The 21,478-nt window shown below is 38.0% G+C and overlaps 1 protein-coding gene across 1 annotated transcript in view; it reads left to right on the plus strand.

Moving 5' to 3' along the window:
* Positions 1-21,478, plus strand: part of itfg1 (integrin alpha FG-GAP repeat containing 1) — a 116,288-nt gene that overhangs the window by 28,721 nt on the left and 66,089 nt on the right. Inside the window, exons 8-9 of the mRNA XM_056756821.1 lie at positions 397-478; positions 7,464-7,558. Of these exons, the coding sequence (XP_056612799.1) occupies positions 397-478; positions 7,464-7,558 (177 nt within the window). The remainder of the gene's footprint in view (positions 1-396; positions 479-7,463; positions 7,559-21,478) is intronic.

A 21,478-nucleotide genomic window follows, 5' to 3' on the forward strand; every position in this document is an offset into this window, starting at 1 on the left:
TGTCAGTAGCTTCTGCTCGCTCTTCCCCACCACCTCATGGCCTGTCAGCTGGAGAACTCACCTTTAAAAATATGCTGGTCAGATTGTCAGACCACACATTGTTTGTCTTGCTGAATTGTCTCGTAATGTCCATCAGGTAGAACAGAAGCGCAGTAACCCTTTCCCAACCCTGTCAATCACAGGTCTGACTCACCTCTCATTTATTTAGACTGCAGCTCTTCTCTTTGAATACACTAAATGAATAGCTCCATGTTGCTTTTATCAGAGGCATTTTAACAGCACACGAGAACATGTTTTTTCTTACAGTTCTAACAGTTGTAAGCGCAACATGAAAGGAAACATGTTTAATAAATGAAAGTAGATGTTTTAATCCTGTTAAATTTTTCTGTTTATTAGGATGGGAATTTTTCTCAAATGCAGCCTGGAAAGGCACCGGATGAAGCCAAGAAAGTGGGTCAATCTGCATTTGTAGACTTTGGTGAGTTGAAACATATCTCTGTGTGCTGTCCTTGTGTGTTTTCTGTTTCGAGGGGGTGTAATTGAGAAGACAATAGAACCACTGACCTTGCTTTCTGGAATTTCAGGAACATCTCGGTAATTTGTATACTTAATATGCTAGATTGTAATGCAGTTCGGAATCCAAATGTAACCTTGAGTCTTTACCTGCGATAAATGCAGAACGTGTACACAGACTCGCAGACTTCAGTGTGAACACACATGCACAGAGCCAAATTGAATAAATGCTCCTGTGCGATCCTATTAAATATTAACAATACAAATTTCCCCTTTCCAAAAGCATCCCACTGATAGCAGGAATGACACCAGCAGAGAAATCTCACATAGCATAAATGATTGATAAGGAAAAGTGAAATGACCTAAAATATTTAACTGTGTTGAGTCTCAGGAGCGTGGCCTTTATATTCAAAGGTAACTCATCTGACCAAACAAGAGCCCTTGTCTCTGTTCTTTAATCTGTTTCCTGTGATCTCATTCTTTTGTTATTATTGAAAATGTCACTTCATGCTATCATAGTGTTTTCACAGCAAAGAGCTTCAAAGGTTTTGAGTTTTAAGCAGGAAGGAGGCCTGTATTAGATTGACAGTCATTATACTGTTTGATGCATATTGGGATTGGTTGGGATAAAAGTCTACGATGCTAAAACGCACCCTTGTTGCAGTACTGTATAATCAAGGCATTAGTTCAGTCTTTGTGTATTGTGTTTTATAGTTTTTATTTTTGAAATAACACGACTATATACTGCATTTATTCAAGGGCTCGACATTAACGATTGTCCTGGACAAGGAAATGTTTTGGATGGGCAAGTTAGAGAGAATTGTCCAATCTGACAAGTAACTTGAAAAATAACAGTGCGACATATATGTAGAATAATAAGAATATTTGCATTAGACAGAGCTGCGTGTTTTTTTGTGGTTGTGCTTGTTTGTGTGAAAATAAACAATGCGCACCGCACTGAGTCCATGCGGACACGGAATTATGTTCTTTAAATGTCATCTGGCTGTTCTGAGTGAATTATGTGCGCAGTTTAACATACAACACGAGTGATGGTCGAGGATTTATCTGCGTCTGCACTGTATGAGGATATATGAACACATGAACTTCATCTCCGTTGCTCTGAGAGTTTATTTTTCGATCATTTAACTTTTTGAGTGACGCTATCTGCAAACAGAAGACCAGAAGACCCTTCAACATAAAAGTCCCGTTAAATTGAACACTAGACATAAAATACTGTAGTGTAGGCAGTGTTGTACTTCTATAGTATTTGCTTTTGAAAATTGAAGTGCCCTTGTAGTAAATTGATAAACACTGTTCAAAAACAATATAGTAAGAATTTCCCTGCAGTTTACCTTAGTAAATACTACTGTAAACTACAGTATATTTTGTGGACAAATATACCACTATAATATAGTAAAAAAGGAAAAACACAGAATTTATTAAATTCTAGGTAATCTAAAAATTCTATGGCCCTAATTTATCCATCTGTATGTAACATAATGTCTTTTGTCAGTTATCTGTCTTTTCATAATGAACTACTCAAGCACATTTCGGCCTGTGCTACCAAACTTTAAACCTCTCTAGAACCATTCCTATGTGCAAAAAAAGTTAATTTACAGCCTCAACACTAATAATAATTGATGCTTGCAGGCCTATTACCAAAGTCAGGTGGCCAAAGCGGACACTAGATAAAATGCTTAGAAGCAAACTTGACCAATCTAAATCCGAAACAATTATACTGATTATATTATATTATAATTTAAATGAAATATCATCTTTTTATCTTTGCACAACAACCACATGACAATGCTTAATGTCAAGCCCTGCATTTATTTAAGTTCTACATTGTTTTCTTTTTGGATTTATTTCTAAAATAAGTTGTGATTGATCTGACTTATTGCCACCTTTGCAGTGTTGTGCAATTTACAATGTCTTTAATTTATTCAAAGCCTTTAATGCATTTAAAAAAAAAAAAAAAAATTAGTGATTAAACAATAGGGCTGTTCAGCAATTAATCGATTCAGAATAAAAGTTTATGTTAACACAATTAACGTCTGTGCACTGTGCATACTTATTTTGTAATATTAACACATACACGTTCACAGACATCTATACATTGAGGATATATTTGCATGTACATATATATATATATATATTCATATTTAAATTAAATTAAATTAAATTAAAAATAAGTATTTATTCATTTTTAAATGTTATATTTTTTAAACATATACAAGCATGCATATGTGTTTATAGATTAAGCACTTAAGTTTATGTTTATATATCATGTAAACACAAACTTTTTATTCTGCGATTAATCGTTGAACAGCCCTATTAAGCTTGAACAAAAACAATCAGGATTCGAAACTTTTTTTTACCTTTGCCTCATTGACATCAGGAAATAATTTAGAATTAGAGTCGGATCCGACTTTTACTGCGTTTTTCAAAGAGTCAAAGTTAGGGCTTGCAGATTTCATTGATGTACTTTTCATTCAATAAAAGCATGTATAGTTTGCTTATACCATTTGAAACGGAAAGTGTACTTGGCCGTGTTCTGCTGTACAGAAGATGAGGTTGGGGTAGGTATGGCCTTTGTAAGCCGCATTGCGATTATGACATAAACCATTGAGAAGCATGCCCTGTGACCTTTACTGCTCTACCAAAATGATTTCACAGTAGGAGGCGGATGCTGGAAAAGGATCCACAGCGAGAGTTGGAATAGGATGGCCGAGCAAACGTAGCGAGAGAGAGAATGTGCTTTAGAGTGTGATTTATGATGATAAATGATGTTGGGGATGAGAATAGACGTGTATGCGAGAGAAGCCCTATTCTACATGAATGTACGCCCGGGTATGAGTCAATATTGTCACTCGAACAGAAAATACTTTATTGGATTAGTTTCAGGTGATTGTTCTGGACACACGAGTGTGAAGATCAAAGTAACGGGTGAAGATCCCATGCTCCACTGATCCCGGCGATCAGCATTTATCGCTCTCCTCCCTCCATCTAACCATTTTTCGTTTTCCTCTCCTGTTCATCACCTGATTTTAGCTTCCTCCCAAGCTTTTAACTCCCCTAACCACACATGCACTTTGCCACCATCCAGTATATGCCTGTTCACAGTCTTCAAACTGTCTTCACCAATTAGCTTTGGTAGCGTGTGAGCTCCGGAGCCTGTAGAGTCATTATGAGATGATTTTGTGTGAGGAACAAGCTACGGCTCTGTGATGCTGATTGTCTTTGACAGAGGAGAGCGCTGCAGTGGATGGGCGATGGGGGTGAAGACAGATAAACACCAGCTTCAACCGCATTCACTCTAACACACAGCACAATACAGGTGAATCATAGCAACGCCGCTTCCATTAAGTGGGTGGTAATGGGAAGCGAAGGGCTTCCTCTGAAGCCAAGGACACTTGCTGACATTATACCTTCAGCTGGATTGAGTGGACATTAATGGCACAGGGTTCACAGTTGTTTTATATATAGATACCATTATGGTATGTGGTGCAATGCTTAGCCATAGTGAGGATATTAAATCATTTGTGGAAATTGGCAGGGTTCTGGACTTTTTTATATATAGTGTATATAGAACAGTACAAAAAGTGAACAATAGTCTGAAGCATATCAAACATCTGTGTGTATTCATATAGTGAGCCATGGAAAAAATTAAAAGAGAATTTTCATTAATTAGCATTTTTGTTATTGTGGCATTAGCATTTGCATTACAGTTAAGTGTCTGTTGAATTTCAACAAAATCAAACCTCAGGAGTGACACAAAGTCATCCAACAGCAATTTGAAAGACTGACAGCATGGCATGATAAGACGCATGAAAACTGGGATAAAAATCGAGGTTATGAGGTCTTTACTTTTCCTAAATACAACTATTTGAATTGCTTGAAAGTGAATATGAACTTGATTTCTTTGCAGTGTTTGAGGTCTGAAAAAAATACAGAGCATCTTGTCTTTTATATTGACCTGTTTATCCTGATTTCATTTTCTGAAAATAAATGCAAATAGAAACAATATTTTTTTATTTGAAATTTGGGAGAAATACTGTCAGACGTTCACATAATTAAACAAAAACTATAATTTTACCTAAATAATTCGTTACATTTATAAAACGCTTTTCTGGGTAATCAAATCGCTTTACATGGAAGGGGGGAATTTCCTCAACCACCACCAATGTGCAGCATCCAGGTGGATGATGCGACGGCAGCCATATTGCACCAGAATGCCCACCACACACCAGCTTATTGGAGGAGAGCCAATTAGTACATATGAGGGTGATTAAACGCATATTAAATTTAGAAAAGCTGAAAATAAATTTCAAATGGTCTCTTTTTTCAGTGGCGGTATATGTGTATGAATGCATATACATATACACACTTAATATAAAAAAATGGCATAACATTTTCATCTGGGCTCTGTGTAATTATTTTCTTTGCTCTTTGTGGATTTTCTTTAAACAGTAATAATTTGATCTGTTTTCAATTGCCCTAAATATTAATTTGCTTAGCTATTGATTATTCGTGTAAACATCAGAATCTTTTAAAATATTTTTTCCTCCCACCGTTAACTCATTATTTGCTTATCAGAGCCCGCAAGCCTTGATTCCTTTTACGCAGAAAACCTCTGCAGCACATTTAAATCAACACCAGCTACTTTCTATGAAAATAAACATGTTATTTACAGCACCTGCGAGTAGTGAAGTGAAAAGTGACCTGCAACAGTTAAAGAAATATGCTTCAAAGCTGCATTTCAAATAAAAGAAAACGAAAGGAATGCGAGAGTATGTGGGAGGAAGATGGGAAAGGGGAATGAAGAGGGAGGAGGTGAGAGAAAGAGGAAGAAGAAGAGAAAGGAAGTGTCCGCTAGATTGGTTTGAAATGGATGTTATTCTGATCACACTTCTGCCTGTCAGTTATGCCTTGGCGCTCTTCTCCATGCGGCACCTAAGTGGCAGATCAAAGATACAACCCAGTGACCTTCCTCTCTCAGCTCCTTTACCTCTTTCTCTCCCTGTTAGTATTCTCCACCCATTCCTCTCTGCTTCAAACACTCCAAGATAACAGTTGAAGTCGAGACTCGTGGTGCGGTTTCAATCGGACACACCGTAATGTGTTCAGTTGAAGGTGAAGAGTGTTAACCGTTGCAAAAAATAATTACAAATATAATGACCTTCTAATGATGACAGACTGCTCCGCCCCAAACCTGCACCATTGGTTGAGTCAGTGTTACTATTGCTCATGGTTGTGTATGCTGAAACAAACACAGCAGGGTTTGGCACTGAGCCACAGTGTCGATTGTATTTATTTTTAGTATTACCTAAAGCCAAACCAACTGTGGCTGCTGTGTTCATGTACAATTATTTCATTGGTTAGCCTGAAAGATGTACGCAACTTTTTTGTAGGGTTGATAAAGTAACAGTTATAGAATATTATAAACTGGATGTGCTATACAACTCTCAGAAGAGTCAAAGTCTGTTTTTAATCAATTCCTGAGGTGGCACTTTCAGCTTGTTTAGTTAAAAGCACTCATTTATTAAATGTTCATCGAAGGTGTGACCACTTCCTAACTGCCAAAGTCACAGCCGGCAGCAGATTTACAGTACAAAACTGTAATAAATCATGAGTGTGCACCATCAGAATGTAGTCACTCCTGACATGGACGTGTCATTATGAGTGCACAGCATATGCTAGACAAAATTCTCCATCTGCTTTATCAGAATGGTAATTGCGCTTTTCTTTTTTTAAATGCGACAGCCAAATGCATTATTCATTAACCGAATGATATTCAACGCTAGGGTGCATTTGTCTGTCAGGAACATATCGCAAGCAGAGATGTATTCCTCTAAAAAAAATGTCAAGCTTAAAGCTAGTGTCACATGTAATGTGATGTGGCATTTAACTTCCAGTCATCGTGACATACACAAGCACCGTGTCGTTGAGGACTTTTGCTGTACTCTTGCTTATAGTGCTGTGAGACTTTGCGAGTCAGGAACCAGAAGTCATTAGTGACAATAAGTAACCGGTTCATCGCACTCTCTCCAGTGCAGTTACACAATTTTGCATTCTCACACAGACACACACAGTTACGTTCAGTCTGGCTTCCCACTAAGATAGGTTGAATTAAAATCCAAATTAGAGTGTTTTTGTCCGTTTTCAGTAGGCTTAAAAGCTGTCCACATGCTCTATTCCTTTACCACATTTATAATACAAAAAGTATGTTTTTAGGTAAAATTATCCTGTTTGTTTCATTCTGTGAACGTCTAACAATTTTTTTCCCATAAGATATTACATTTCATAAAGGGTGTGTCTCTGTGATGTGAACACAATGGCACGTCAAGCGGTTTCTTTAAAGATTGCTGTCTGTACAGGAATAAAATAAGTAGCTATGGGTAGCCCGGCTCTCATTGTGTGTCGGTGGAGATGACTGTGTGCGTGTTTTTTTTGGGCTGATCTACATGGTTATTTGCCGCATGCCAGATACTATGAATGTCAATGCAGGTGTCATCTACTATCACCACATTTTTTTTGTTTTGTATCTCACCGTTACATACCCTCCGGTTCTCTATCTCTTTTATCATTACTATCCCCTCTTTGTTTTTTGTTCCTCTGGATTTATTTAATTCTTTTCTAGGGCTATTGTCAATGCTTTGTGCACCAGGGCAAACTGCTACTCACCAGGCTGCCACACACTTCATTACACTTGCTCGAGATCACATGAAGTTCCATATGCTGAATTTCTCATCAGAATAGCAAAAGGAACACCGTGGAGCTGTTATTTCCACCCACCTCTCTTTCTTTACATTTATGCTCATGACTTTTGTCGACTGTGTTATTTAGATTGTTTACAGTACATTTTACGAGTGTGCTAGGACTATCCTGTACCACTTAAGGTTAGCTAAGCTCTTCAAGCCCCCTCACCCAATCTCTTTTTTTTTCCTCAGATGGCAACGGCTCCCAAGACCACCTGTTGCCCGTCTGTTTGGATGACGCATGTCAGAAGAGTGCCATTTACTTGGCCAAGCCTGGAGGGACAGAGGTACACAGGCTCCCCATTATTATTCTGCCACACCCCTCTATTCAATCTGTCCGTCCATTTGTTTTCACGTGACCTGCTGCATTGGTGGGAAATGATAGATCAAGTATGCAAACAATCTGACGAAAGCTGCTTGTCAAAATTCCTTTACATCTCACATTTAGATACAGATTAATGAAGACAGAACTTATTATAAAAGCATTATATAATAACAGTGTCATATGTTTATTTAGTCCTATTCAGACTAGCAAGGTGCGCTCTTAACTGAATGTCAGTCTCTCAATGGAAGGCAAGGGTTATCATACACACTCACACATAGACTCCCAAGCCACACGTCTGGCTCTGTCTGCCTGTCACAGGCTTTGGGTCTAGAGAGAAAGGGAACAAAGATGGACGTAGTCGAGGAGAGGGCGGGAATGTAAAGGGCGGAGAACACGTGTCAGCTTTTGTCCGCCTGCCACAGGCGCTAGTCTTCACCATCAGCTTCAATGAAAGGAAAGAAGAATTTGCCTCTTTCATAATTTTCTTATCTGTCCATCACTTTCTGCATGTCCATGCAGTCTTCCACTTTCTCCCCTTTTTTTTATATTCTCTTATCTCCCATTCTTCATAGAGTTAAATAAACAAGCTGCATGGATTTGACAGCGCTTTTTCAGCATCGCTAATGAACATGTCTGATATAGACAACACATGCAGTGTGTTAGAATGACAAGACAGAGAGAAAACAAACAGTTTAGAAAAGAAAGAGATTGAATAAAGGGACTGCTTGAATTGTAGTCAAATAACAGCAGTGTATGATTTAATTGGCCAAGGGATCTTTCTGTTTGAAAGCCCGTTTGTGTGCATGGATGGATATGTGTGTGTGCTAATCACACAAATACTTACACGTGCAAGTGCTCTTTCACACACACACACACACACACACAATTCATCAGTGTTTCCATCAGTCTGTTGAAAGAGCTCATTCTCTCTGTTTTCTTTTCCAGCTCATCAGCTTAATATTGACAGTGTAAACACAAGTAACTTTGTGCTCATTAGAGTGATTAGGGATAGCAAGTGTCATCACCCATACACACACAAAATTTGCCTTACTACGTCAAAGGAGGCTCTTCATTGGCATTGGTTGTGTTTATAATACAGTGTATTTTCTAAATGGTAAACTGTGTCCACAATAATATTAACAGATAATAATTGTTCTCGCTAGAAATGTTCTGTACAAATTCTGTAAATTCTGAGAGATTTAGAGAGATTATAATGCACCTCACACTACTCGCTTTTATTTAAACATTAAAATCCCACAGGTAAAATATTTAATCAAATGTGTATAAAAGAGTTTAAAATGATTCTATTATTATATTCTGTACTTCTTTACTCACAGCAGTAAAGGCGGCGTACAGTAGGCTATGCATGGTCCCATAGTGGATTAGTTGGTGAGACTGCGCTCATTAAATATTTAGATTGGATTTTGATTTAAGATTTGAGTTAGATTTTACAAGAAGGTGTTTATGAAACAATTATCACTCAATACAAGCGCTAAAAACACTGCTGGATTTAATCTACATGATAACATGGATCTAGCATAGCATTTGGAGATGAAATGTGTGTGAGGCATTAATACTTATAATTGTTCTTCTAACATTTACTTTCTGCAATCAGTGGAGTTCCCAATCTTGCCATTTGTGTCGCCTATTCCCCTTGTCTCCAGAATGTGCGATCGCATGGGTCACAGATGCTCGCAGGTGCACAAATTTCCCGTCAAGTTTGATTTTGTAAATCCCATCTTTTGATTAGGAAGTGGCGTGGGCATCTTTCAGGGCATGTTTTGTGTGTACGCAGTGGTTATCAATGAGGCCCCAGGCACAAGTGTCCATTGAAACGGTCAATATGTATATAATGTTTTGTAGTGTGTATCTTCGAAGACATTTTTCAGCCATCTCCCCATAATTGTAGAACATTCAGAAACTAAGTTGTTTTCAGTCAGCTGTGAAGGATTGTGGCAACCATATTTGCTGCAGTTTGCTGGGGCTTTGTCTTACATAGTAACGAAAGGTGTGCAACAACAGTATATCAAGTTTAGTGTGTGTAGCTGCTCGGATTTAAATTGGTGCTTGGTTGTAAACACTGTTATAGAGTTCAGAAAGAATGAGAGGCTAAAGACTTTTGAATCACTACGGAATTAAGCTATCCCTTAAGCTGCAATGCAGCAAAGAGGGGCATCTATAAAACATACAGAAAGAAATGGATATGGGGAGGAAATGATGGAGAGAGGGACAATAGATTGTCTGAGGTGCTGGAAGCGAGCGCCGGTGTACCTGTGTATTGAATTTCAAAAAAGTCGTGAGGGAGGGATGCCCCTCGTAGGTTGAACAGCTCTCTCTCTCAACAGCCAGGGGCATCTCACGCTTATTCATTTCATTTTCATGTACTCTGTAATAGCAACTTTGTTCCCACCTTGGCAACATCAGCTGAGTTTTTTTTTTTTCGTACACGAGCATAAATAATATTTGAAGAGTTTTTTTCCGAAAATGAGAGAACTCCTTTTAAATTAGCATGTTTTTAGTTAGCTGTATTTTATCAAAATACATTTTATCCTAAATCAAAACAAACCAAATACAGTTTGATTGATATTAATTGGAATGCACAATAAAAAAACATTATTTTTGAACAATTTTCAAAACATCATTTTGGAAATAAAACTCTTCATTTACATAACCTCGCTCCCTGAGCTTTCTCTCACAGTATTGCCAGTACCTTGTGTTTTTTTCTCTCATTGTCTATGTATCTATTGAGTGTGAAATGCAACGCAGTGTTGGTTTTTGAAGCAGTATCGATCAGAAAAAGTGCAGATGTAACTTCAACTGAACTTTAAAAAATAATTATCCTTCTTCTAACTCTAAAATGTGGGCAAAGCTCCTGAATTCATTTTTTCCCTGACATTGATGTGAAGATGTCTCCTGTGCTGAGCCATCACTGTATTCTGAAGAGGTTAGATTGGTCATTATCTATTGCTCCATACGGGCCACTAAACAATCTTAACAGTACAATAGCAGCAGGTGCCAGAAAACAAGGCCTTCAGCTTTTTCTGTCAGACAGCCCTTATTCCCGTTCCCTCGTGTCACAACACCACCTGTTCAACATGTGCGCTGCTACTCTGAGTCATTAGTAGACTCATGCAGAATCAAAATAAATCCTTCATATTTTCTGAAATGATTGAGAATTATGTCGCTGTTTTGGACAAAGCTCTAAAATGATCTACCATTTATCCAAAATATTTACTTATGAATAATTGCCGCAAAAATTAAATCTACAATTTCTGTCATTTCCTCTAATACAATTACAAAAAATTTGGCCCACCCACAACTATCAGGTAGGCCTGCCTCAAGTATAGCACTATAGATCACTTTGCAATATGTTAACACTGCTCCAGAAGCATCTCCGGTTTCAGTTTATATTTATGTATTATTCGTATTTTTCTTAATTAAATCGTTATTAATATTTTTTTAGTTTATATTTTGTTCAAACCTCTGTTAAACTTTAACAGAAAGTTATTCTGGACCAGCGTTAAACCAGCCTTGTTTTCTTCATCCGAATAGCTCTATAGACGTTTTAAATATGTTTTAACGTCTATAATATGTTATATATAATAATAATAATATATAATAATATTCAAATATGTTTAAACAAACGTTACTCCACATTCGCGCTTTTGTGGCCCAAAACTTCCAGTACACATCCACCAAGAATAAAGTCCGATTTCTGATAAAATGCAAAGGAAATAACAAGTGAACAAGAGCTGCAAACACCACCACCGGGGCCAAGCCTACACTTTGCGCCACTTTACCCAGTGCACCCACCACACCAAGCCCACACTTCTCTCACACTTCCCCCAGCATACCCACAACACGAAATGAGACAGTAGAGCAAAAGAAGCAGTAATACAGTTTTATTACAAAAACTACATTACATTTGGTTTGTTTACAGACTTGCATTATTTGTGCACATACTTGCAAATCGAAATGTGTATATTCGCAACACAAGGATCGAATCCGCAAACTCCTGTACTGGCTTGCAGTTTATCAGGTGTGCCACTCAGTCGACGAGCCTGAACCACCATCTCGAGGAGAGCTTTCAAAGGGCTGAATCAAGAGAGTAGAGCAAAAGTAGCAGAAATACAGTGTATAGAAGGAACAGATGTTTGAAGTGACAATGAAAGAAAGAATGTCATTTTGTTCCAACCTTGTTTCTGTTTGAATACATTTACATGTATCATAAACCACTTTAAGTTGCACTACATACATCGCACTTAATTTTATTTCATTACTTAAATGACATTACATTTCGTTTGGTTGCAGACTTGCACTATTTGTGCACATACTTTTAAATTGAAATGTGAGACACAAGGTTCAAACCAGTTGGCTTGCCTCATTGAGCTGCGTTCAAGGGTAATAAAAAAATATAAAAGAGTAATACCTCACGAACGCAGGTATTGATGACCAATGTCAGAAATGACAATGAAAGACAGAATGTCATTTTGTACTTATTTACAGAGTAAACCGCTTTAAGTTGTACTACGTACATCGCACTTTATTTTATTTTATTTTGTTACTAAAATGACCATTCATTTCGTTTGTTTACATACTTGCACTCTTTGTGCACATATTTGCAAATTGAAATGTATAAATGCGCAACACGAGTTTCGAACCAGCAACCTCTTGCGATTTTATAAGGTGCGCCACTCGCTTGGCTTCCTTCACCTAGCGGCGTTCAAGGATTATAAAAAATTATATAAAAGAGTAATATCTCAAAAACTTTCCAAGGTACGTTTGGAACTATAAGTGGTGACGTGTGTGAAATTTGGTGGCGATTTAGCACACGATTCAAAAGATATCGCGATTTATGGCACTTTTCAAAATGGCGGACGAGCCGATCGTTCAACTGCGACATTATCGTACTCACCCGATCCGGCACAATTCGAGGAATCCGTAGACACCAAGATCACTATTTTCTAACAAACATTTCAAAGTTAGAGGCAAAAATAAAAAATATCAAATCTCGCGACCCATGGGGGGGGCTGTTCCCTAGTTACCCTAATGAACTAGTTACAGCCTCCAACACATTTTGGGGTCAACTTTGAAAAGTTTGTTGTATCTTTTGAACAAAGGCGAAAATCTATTATTTTTAGTCATGTCTGTGCAGCTCCATTCAAAGATCAATTGAGCCGATTTTCTTGACAATCAGTCATAATTTCTTGGACTTGTAGCGAAAAAAATTCATACTGTACTTTTTGAGATGTCTGCTACTGTAATGGGCAGAATCTTAGTGTAACGCATGGAATGTGCCGAGTACAATTTTTGCACATCACTGGGTTTAAAAGTTACAACTTTTTGTAAAGTGCATTTTTGATCTGTTGGTGGCGCTAGAGACCCCATATGTAGTCACATGACTTATGAGTACTACCATAGACTACCAATGGTTAAGAATAATAATAATACCGACAAGAACAATAGAACAGTATCGATAAGCCCCTTCGGGGCTTGACCCCTAATTACAATAGCTAGTAACCTAAAAGTTTGTGTAGCCAGTATAGTTTTGGGTTACTAGAAGAAGAACCGTTTCAAGGCTAAACTTAAATGCTCCCTGATCCACGATCCATCCAACAAATTGTTTGTTTAATAAAATGAACAACATACAATAAAATATAAATGAAATATCATATAAATAGTTATGTCATTAGCCAAAAGCCTGACAGATTAACAAACACAGACCGGAAGGTAACTTTGGGCCAGGTTCCTGCATCCCATGAAACGGTCTATAGACTAATAGTATTTTAAGGGTATTTGTTTAAATCATTGTGGCGTTGTTTTTACTGTTTAGCGTCATCGTCTGTGAGTTGGCATTATAGTGATGATGCACTTTCCTAGATAGAGCTGAGCAACCTGTCAACTTTCTTTAAAGGCAACATCCAGGTACTACGTGAAAAAACTGTATGTATTTTTGTTTAATATTTGACTCGCCTGTATTTTAACTTTGACCATTTTGTGTTGAAATGCTTGTTGTGTTCTGTTACTGTCATATGAGATAATAATTTTTCAGAAATCTGCAGTGCTTTTCCCTAATGGCAGAGTCTATGTACAGTTATTAGCTCTTTCTTTAAGCTTCTCGGCCCACGCTAATGTTCACTCCCACCACTGCTGGTCTGTCAAGTGAAATCTTTTGACATTTATTTTGTCTTCATTTTGTAAGTCAGTTTGTAACTCCCTCTTTAGGTTGTTACATTTGTACTTTGCAAAAAAAACACTTTGCATTATAGGTAAATGCTTAAATGCAAATGTTTCCTATGTGTTTTCAGTTTAGTTTACATTCAATGATATATTCTAAAAATATAGATATAAATTGTCCGTTTAAAGACTATTTGTTGTAATTCTCTCTTTGGCTAAATAAATAATTGTGTATTTCTGGTTAACACATTTCCTTGGTGTGTTTCATAATTAGCTTTAGCATTGAATTTGCATTAGCTTGAATTGAATATTTTTTCATATTTGTAAATTAAGTAATGTGTGGATAGATAGACTACACTTATTAAGCAAAAACGAACTGCTCTTTTTGTTTTGTTTTAAAATCTTAATATGTGGATTTGACATCATGTCTACGCGACACAATACGAGGCTTGTTCTAATGGGATTGTCGCATCACACCGTGCCGCATCTAGTGTGGACAAATTTTTTAATGATAATAGGTTCTAATGCCCTCTATTGTCTTTTGTCGCGTCGCACCGGGTCCGGTGTAGACACGGTGGTATGCAGAATTTTTCAGGAGCACACTTTATGTACCAGAGGTTTATTTGGGGAAGAATCTCACAGTTTGTTTTGTGTTCTGTCGTCTGTTGCGTAATAAATCCACTCATACTCATTTATGTTTTACGGTCCCTCACAACCTGCTGGGTCCGTCATAGGTCCTTGTTCTGGGACTAATTGTAATGGGGATCATTTACAAATTAGTTACTGCTTGCAGGTCACCTTCATATCTGGGCAGACTCTCAAACGATGTGTACAGATTATGTGAGCAACAACAGTTATTTCCCCTTATCGCTTAAATCTTTCTATGATCACTCCAACTGCACATTCCACTTCGATGTTTTTTAACTTATGTGTTACATAAAATCATAACTGCATAAATTCTGTATATGATTGTTCAGGGTTTGGTAACTGCGACACGTGCATTAATCGCCAGCATTTGTCTCATTATTATCGCTAAACATCTTTTTGTGGTTCTGACTGCTGAAAGTCTTTCAACACTGAGTTTAACACATGGAGACATGTAATCGCATTATGGGCTGTTAAAGTGTTATGTCTTGTGATAAAGCGGTATTAGAACAATCTTGTAGCGAGAAAAAACACAGACGCTCGACTTGATAAACAAAAACGCTTCTTGCTGAAGGCAAAATCATGCATTTCCCACTGTGCTGATAATCCGCTGTCTCCTATCCTGAAGTCTTTTTTTGTTTTTAGATGTAAACACCGCATGTTGTAATAACAATAAATAACCTTTCCACTACCAACGCCTCCATTCAGCAAGCCCGTATCCTGTTCCCTGTACCACATTTTATTACTAATTGTGCGGCTCTCTTTTTGGGATGCTAATGAAGAGGCCTTCTGTTGTCTGATTCTGTTTCTCACGCGTGGTGGAATGGCATGTGTTCCCCGTAATGCGATGAGCGATAACGCTTTTTTCAATTTTTCTGGCACATCATAAAGCTGGCAGTTCATTAGACGTCGTACTTTCGTATCATCTATCAGTGGCACTATTGATGTAATGGCATCTTGTCTGGTGTCTTCCCGGCGGCGAGCTGCGATTTTAATTTCTTGGCCTAATGAAGCATTGCATCTGGGCTGTGGGAGTGGAGAAGAGCGGAGCTCAGCTAACACAGGGACTTTATGCGCTTTAGTAAACAAAGCCACAGGGACCGAATCTTGGCAATGCGAACGTGATGATGTCTTTCCGACTGATATGAGGAAGGGAAGAAAATGGGCCATTTGTATTCTGTGCACAGCGTCTCCTCTATCTAAGATGTCCCATTACTTTTGCTAAGGGAAGGCCATCATGGCTTTCTCCATTAAAGAGATCATTTTCTCTCTCTCTCTATTTGTGTCGGCAACATCGAAATAACTTGCTGACATTTCAGCTGTTTAGTTTCATGGAGGAGGCCCGGTGTTTGTCTGGCCTCGCTCCGTCTTTAACGCAAATGAGACACTTAAAATGATGTAAGTGGCTCTAAACATGACAGACTGTCATGCATGCCATGAACGAGAGTAGTAAAAACTTTTAATGCCAAAGTAATCGCTTATGCAAAGATATCCCATCATCCTTAGTGTCAAAACGCCCATGGTGCTCTCGTAGCATTTATGCAGGTCCCTCCAACTGTTTTCGGTCGTCTCTTTCCTAATAAACATCTTAAAGCAAGAAGGCAAATGAGAAATTAGTCCGTTTGCTATGGTAGTTGGTTAATTACAGAGTGTCTCATTATCCAGGAAGACACTGATTAGCTTCCATCACATTTCTGTTTGATTGGGCTAAGGTGTATGTGTGTGTGTGTGTATGTATCTGTTTGTGTACCCGTGTGTGTGTGTGCACGTACATACACTTCAGTTCAGGTTGATTGGGTTAATCAGTAGAGCAGTGGATAGCTGAATGAGAGATTAATTCTAGCTGAGAGTTGTTCTCTCCCTCCTCTCAGCAGCAAGCCACACCCCCTGCACCTAAACCACGAATTACCCATTCCCCTTTTTCTTCTCATCCGCAGTCTTTCTCATCTCTGTCTTATCAATCACACATCAGACACGTGTACACGCTGCTGGCAGCACTCTTGTCTTAGACGTGTAGAAAGAGTGTTTTGTATGAGTCATACCACACGTTCACCTGGTCTGCATCGATGAACTGTCAGGTAGACTTCCAGCATGAGCAAGATGATAAATGTGTTCAGTCTGTGTTAGAAAGGGCTGACTGATTCTCAGATGAGCTCTCACACCCTTTTGAACGCTGACCACTGAGCACCGAGCACGTACCCATGTACTCACTCGATTACAGAGGACTTCTCACACCTGCCAAAGGAATAGCCCAAACATTCCCTGACCTGGCAGCGAGTCCAGCTCTTAGTAAAGCAGACAGTGAATATCAGTTGTAGGCACTTAAGGGAATGGGTCACCCAAAACTCTTTCATCTTTTATTAACACTTGCGGTGTTTCAAATCTAAAAAACACAAATGTTCATTCTATAATTGCAAGGACATGAGATGTCCTTGTGATCTTTGTGATATCCCTTATTTATTTACCAACTATGTTACCCACCTGAAAACCTTTTAAAAAGAAGTGGTTTGTCAAAGTCTCTCATCATTGCCATAATTTCATGTCATTTCCTCTAGAAGCACATGCATGAAAGACTAGAAGGTATGTCCTCTCTCTTTTCCCCAGCATTGGTTAAAAAAGCAAACCTTGGTCAAGAATAGATTCATGGACTATCAACAGTGTTATACTAATATTATGGCTGCAAATTGGGACTAAAATGTATATATATGTGAATGTATTTCTCAACATAACTTAAGTATAGGAGTTCTAGGCTTCCAGGTTGACTATACAGTAAATGTAAAATGTTAAAAAAGGTACAAATATAAGATGAAGGTAAAAAAATCCAAAACCAGGTAACCCTGAGATTCTCCAATAGAATAAGTATTTGTAAGTATGAATATTTACGGATCTTAAGTAAGGTTATTTTGTGTTTTCTTCACATTTTCAAATGCACTATGTGCCCCCTATTATAACCGGAATGTGCCCCTTATTATTAACGTAAGAAAGATCTGCATTAACATTCTTCATCTTTTCCTTTTATGTTCCTCTAAAAAAAATATAGTCGTAAATTCAAGACATGAAGGTTAGTAAATAAAGATTTTTCATTTTTGCGTCAGACCACCCTTTAATACTGTACTTCAATTACTGCCTTTAAAACCTGTTCCAGTTTCTCTGAAGACTGATAAATTGTTCATTTTGCCGGTCACTTCTGGTTAATTCCTCTGTGAATACTTAGTTTGTTTTGCAATCTCTTCGCATTCTATGTTGCGTCACTTGCTCTTTCCCTGGCCCTTTCTGCATCCTCTCTTCTTCCATCACCATTAAAATCAGAATCAAGGGAATCTGTTGCCAGGTGGGGGCCGACACATGTAGAGTAATGATATGTATTAGACTCTTTATGGGATTGTGCAGGTCGACAGTGCCAGTCTGGTTTGCAGCCAATGGTCTTCATTGGCCATCAGCTAATGCAGCCAACACCTATTCTCCACGGCAGCTGGTTCAGGTTATTTTTAAACTTTGGAAGCATGTTTTCAATTTATATCAAGCCCACTCATATTCAGGCATACCTTCTGAAAGCCAAGTCTGGCACATGCAAGTAGCTCTGTCTTTCAAAGGAAATCAGGACATCTCTCAGCATCTAATTCCACAGCCTCCATCTTGTTTTAGTCTTCTATACTTGAGTCTGTGTGTTTTTAATATAATTTCTGTTTTCTCTCTACAGCTTCTAACTTTTTAAGCATAAGTGTTATTGGGTTAGCAGGATAAATTGTATGGGGTTTGAAAAAGCAGGAATGATCTTGAACCGGCCTCAATATGACTACAGCTTACAGCTGTGAGGACTTGAGGCGACCAAATGTGTGTTTTTGCGTTGACTCATTTGTGTGTTTGCCACAATGTCAGCCCACAGCCTTTTATTTCCATCTACCCTCCCTAATAAATCAATAAGACTTAGCGTTAACCGGCAGTCAGCACTGATACAAGTCAATTTACACATGCGGACCTATAGTGATGGAAGCTGATTGTTGATGGCCACAAGGCAATGACTGTTTGCATAATCATTACTGTTTGAAATGAAAAGAGACTACAGTTTAGACGGATTGGGCAGGGAGTTAAAGGCATTCTTTGTGAGTGGCGTTTTGAGAGATTGTTTTGTTTTTGCATGTGGAGTGTAGTGCTCAATAGAGAAATTGGAGAAAAAGACTTGCACAGAACGACACAGAATTCATTCTTTTCCAGTTATAACATGTTAATTAGGTTATAAATTAAACGTGCCACCGTCTTTACACACACAGACACCAGCTCCATCATAAGGATCATTTGTTTTATTTGAATGGTATTGAGGCGCTCCGGCATAATGATCCCAGTTTAAAAATGGTTTTCCGAGAATGTCGGATGAGCCATCAGAAACTGTGGCCATAAGCTGTCATAAAATAACCTGTTTTAAACACACCATCACTCAGAACTACTTACTTAAATAACTGCAATGGGGGTTGAGGTCTGGCTCAGCACTCCTATGGGAGCTTGAGGCACCAGTAAATATTTATTGAAGTGGCCGTGCAATGGTGTTTCATGCATTCTGACTTCTTAACAATGTTAAACGTGCTGTCTTCTCATGCTTAACATGGTCAACTTGTCAAAAAAACTAGTTGGGCATATTACGTAGTATTTTTGTGCTCGATACACACCCAGTTCAGGTGTTTGTTTGCTCACGGGATTTGGGTGATGAATGTTGTATAAACGGAGGATATAATGCTGGATTTGGAGATCGTTTGAAACTGATATATAGAGCCGTCCCAGAGCTTCAGCCTATACATCCCCCCCCCCACACGCGCTGTATGTTTTCGGAAACAATCGTAAAGCTGTATCTATCTTTTATAAATGTGATAAAACTAAATACTCTTTGAAGATACAAAGTATGCAATACTACTGTATAGGTACTCAAGATCAATATGAGATTGGTGTGTGTTACGGCCCTTTAACAGTGAGAGAGAGGGAGACTGGGAGAATAGAGGGTGCAGAACGTATGGTAGTGAACTGAAGATAAGTTTTACACTGTCTCCTAACCAGACGCGATAAAATTCCAGAGACCAGCAATTGGTCCACATCGAATGTGACAAAAGAGCATGGCATGAGACAATCAATCACAAAACGCAGCCCATCAAAACAGATTTTCAATCCATGTACCCTGTTAAAGAGCATACACATACACACACATCCCTTGTATTTTCAATTATAACGTCTGTGATGCTCCACTAGTCATTTTGTACTTTACATTTTATGGCTTTCCTTGTGAAACTTGAGGAACTTTTAATAAAATTTCTGATTCTAAGCCTCTATAATCAGTCTATCCTCATCCATGCTTGATGAGTAATATGATACACAGCACTTTTATCAAATGATATCACTGTGTAGGCCGAGCTGTCAGACAAGACATTGCAAAGGTAGAAACTGTTTCTAATCGCTGTATCACATGTGGTTATAACAAAGGCTGTGACAGTATCAGATTTTCACCTCACAATTATCGTGGTCAAAAGAATTCATGACAACAATTAAATAATGCTATCATTCATCAGCAATTCATCTTTAATTTTGTTTCTACTGTGTTTTCTGGTTAAGGGCCAATGACTCGCACTCAAAATACTGTATATGTGTGTAGCGGGACAGAGGAAGAGTTTGTAAATCTTAAAGTAAAGCTTTTCAGTGGTTACTCAATCCAAACATTCTGTCATCATTTACTCACCCTCAACTTTTTGTTGTAAACCTGTATGAATTTCTTTGTTCTGATCAACATAAAGGAAGATATTTGAAAAATGTTAGCAACTTACATTTCTGTGAGATCATTGACTACCATAGTAGGAAAAAATATTGTATCATATCTTTGTTCTGTTGAACACAAAATGAGATATTTTGAAGAATTTAGGAAAGCAAACAGTTCTATGACACTTTTGACCATCGTTTTAATTTTTCCTATTATGGTAGTCAATGATGTCCCAGAAGAGTTGCTAACATTTTTAAAAATTTCTATCTTTAAGTTCAACAGAACAAAGAAATGTATACCGCTGAATTATATAAACTATCAGATGTGCAGAATGAACGCATTATCGATAAACATGATTTTAATATCACGGTTATTGACGGTACGGGTATATTGAGCACCCTTAGTTTGATAACGCTCTGTACCAGAATGTAAGAATTGATTGATTTGCAACTGGGACTCATTGTTTAAAGATGTTTCAGCATGCTTATGATATGATATGATGTTTCCTTCATTTGTTATGGAACAATGTAAATGCCCTTGACATTTAACCTTATAACCATAGCGTCATGTAATTCACAAATTGCTGTGGGAGTGTTCTTACCAGGCTGTAAATCACGCTGTGAATCACATTAAATGAAATTTGTAACTCGTCTTTTTAGTTCTGGACACACCTGAGCAATTCCAGGAAGATGTCAACCTTACCACGAAAAAAATTGATTTTTACCAGCTATTTTTACTATGGTGAGAGCACAGATTCTAACATTCGGTGCTTCAAATTCCCATATGAGATCTCTCTTTTTGTAATTTGTAAAGCATTTGTTTTATTTTTTTGCATGGTTTTTCATACTCAGATAAGTTCCATTTTCAGGATTGTCACATCCATAACGCTACATAATCCTCATAAATGGAGACATCAAAATTAATATAAAGTAACTATTTTATGTTCTACAAAGAGGCATCCCTTCTCCATTCATTGTGTATTGTTGCTTCAGAATTTTGCATTTTATTTCACAGAAATCCTACATAGTTTATCGTCTCTGAAAATTTGCATACTTTTTTTGTGAGGGGGGCCGGTGGCATGATTGATAGTTGGAATCGGCTGTCCATACACCGGTCCCGCATATCTCACGGAGGAAATTGGGAGCATACGAGTACAAACGAAGGGACTGCTGACGAGAGAGGACCGGGCCCGGACATGTTTTACGTTTGTATTTAAGTACTTGTGGCCGGCAATCGATCGTGGGGTGGCTGCCGGCATTTTACTTCTGTGTTTTTGTTTGTTTATTTTATTTAAACTTTATTTAAATGTTCGCCGGTTACCGT

Source organism: Triplophysa dalaica, chromosome 1 (assembly GCF_015846415.1).
Source record: "Triplophysa dalaica isolate WHDGS20190420 chromosome 1, ASM1584641v1, whole genome shotgun sequence".
In the NCBI taxonomy this organism is placed as follows: Eukaryota; Metazoa; Chordata; class Actinopteri; order Cypriniformes; family Nemacheilidae; genus Triplophysa; species Triplophysa dalaica.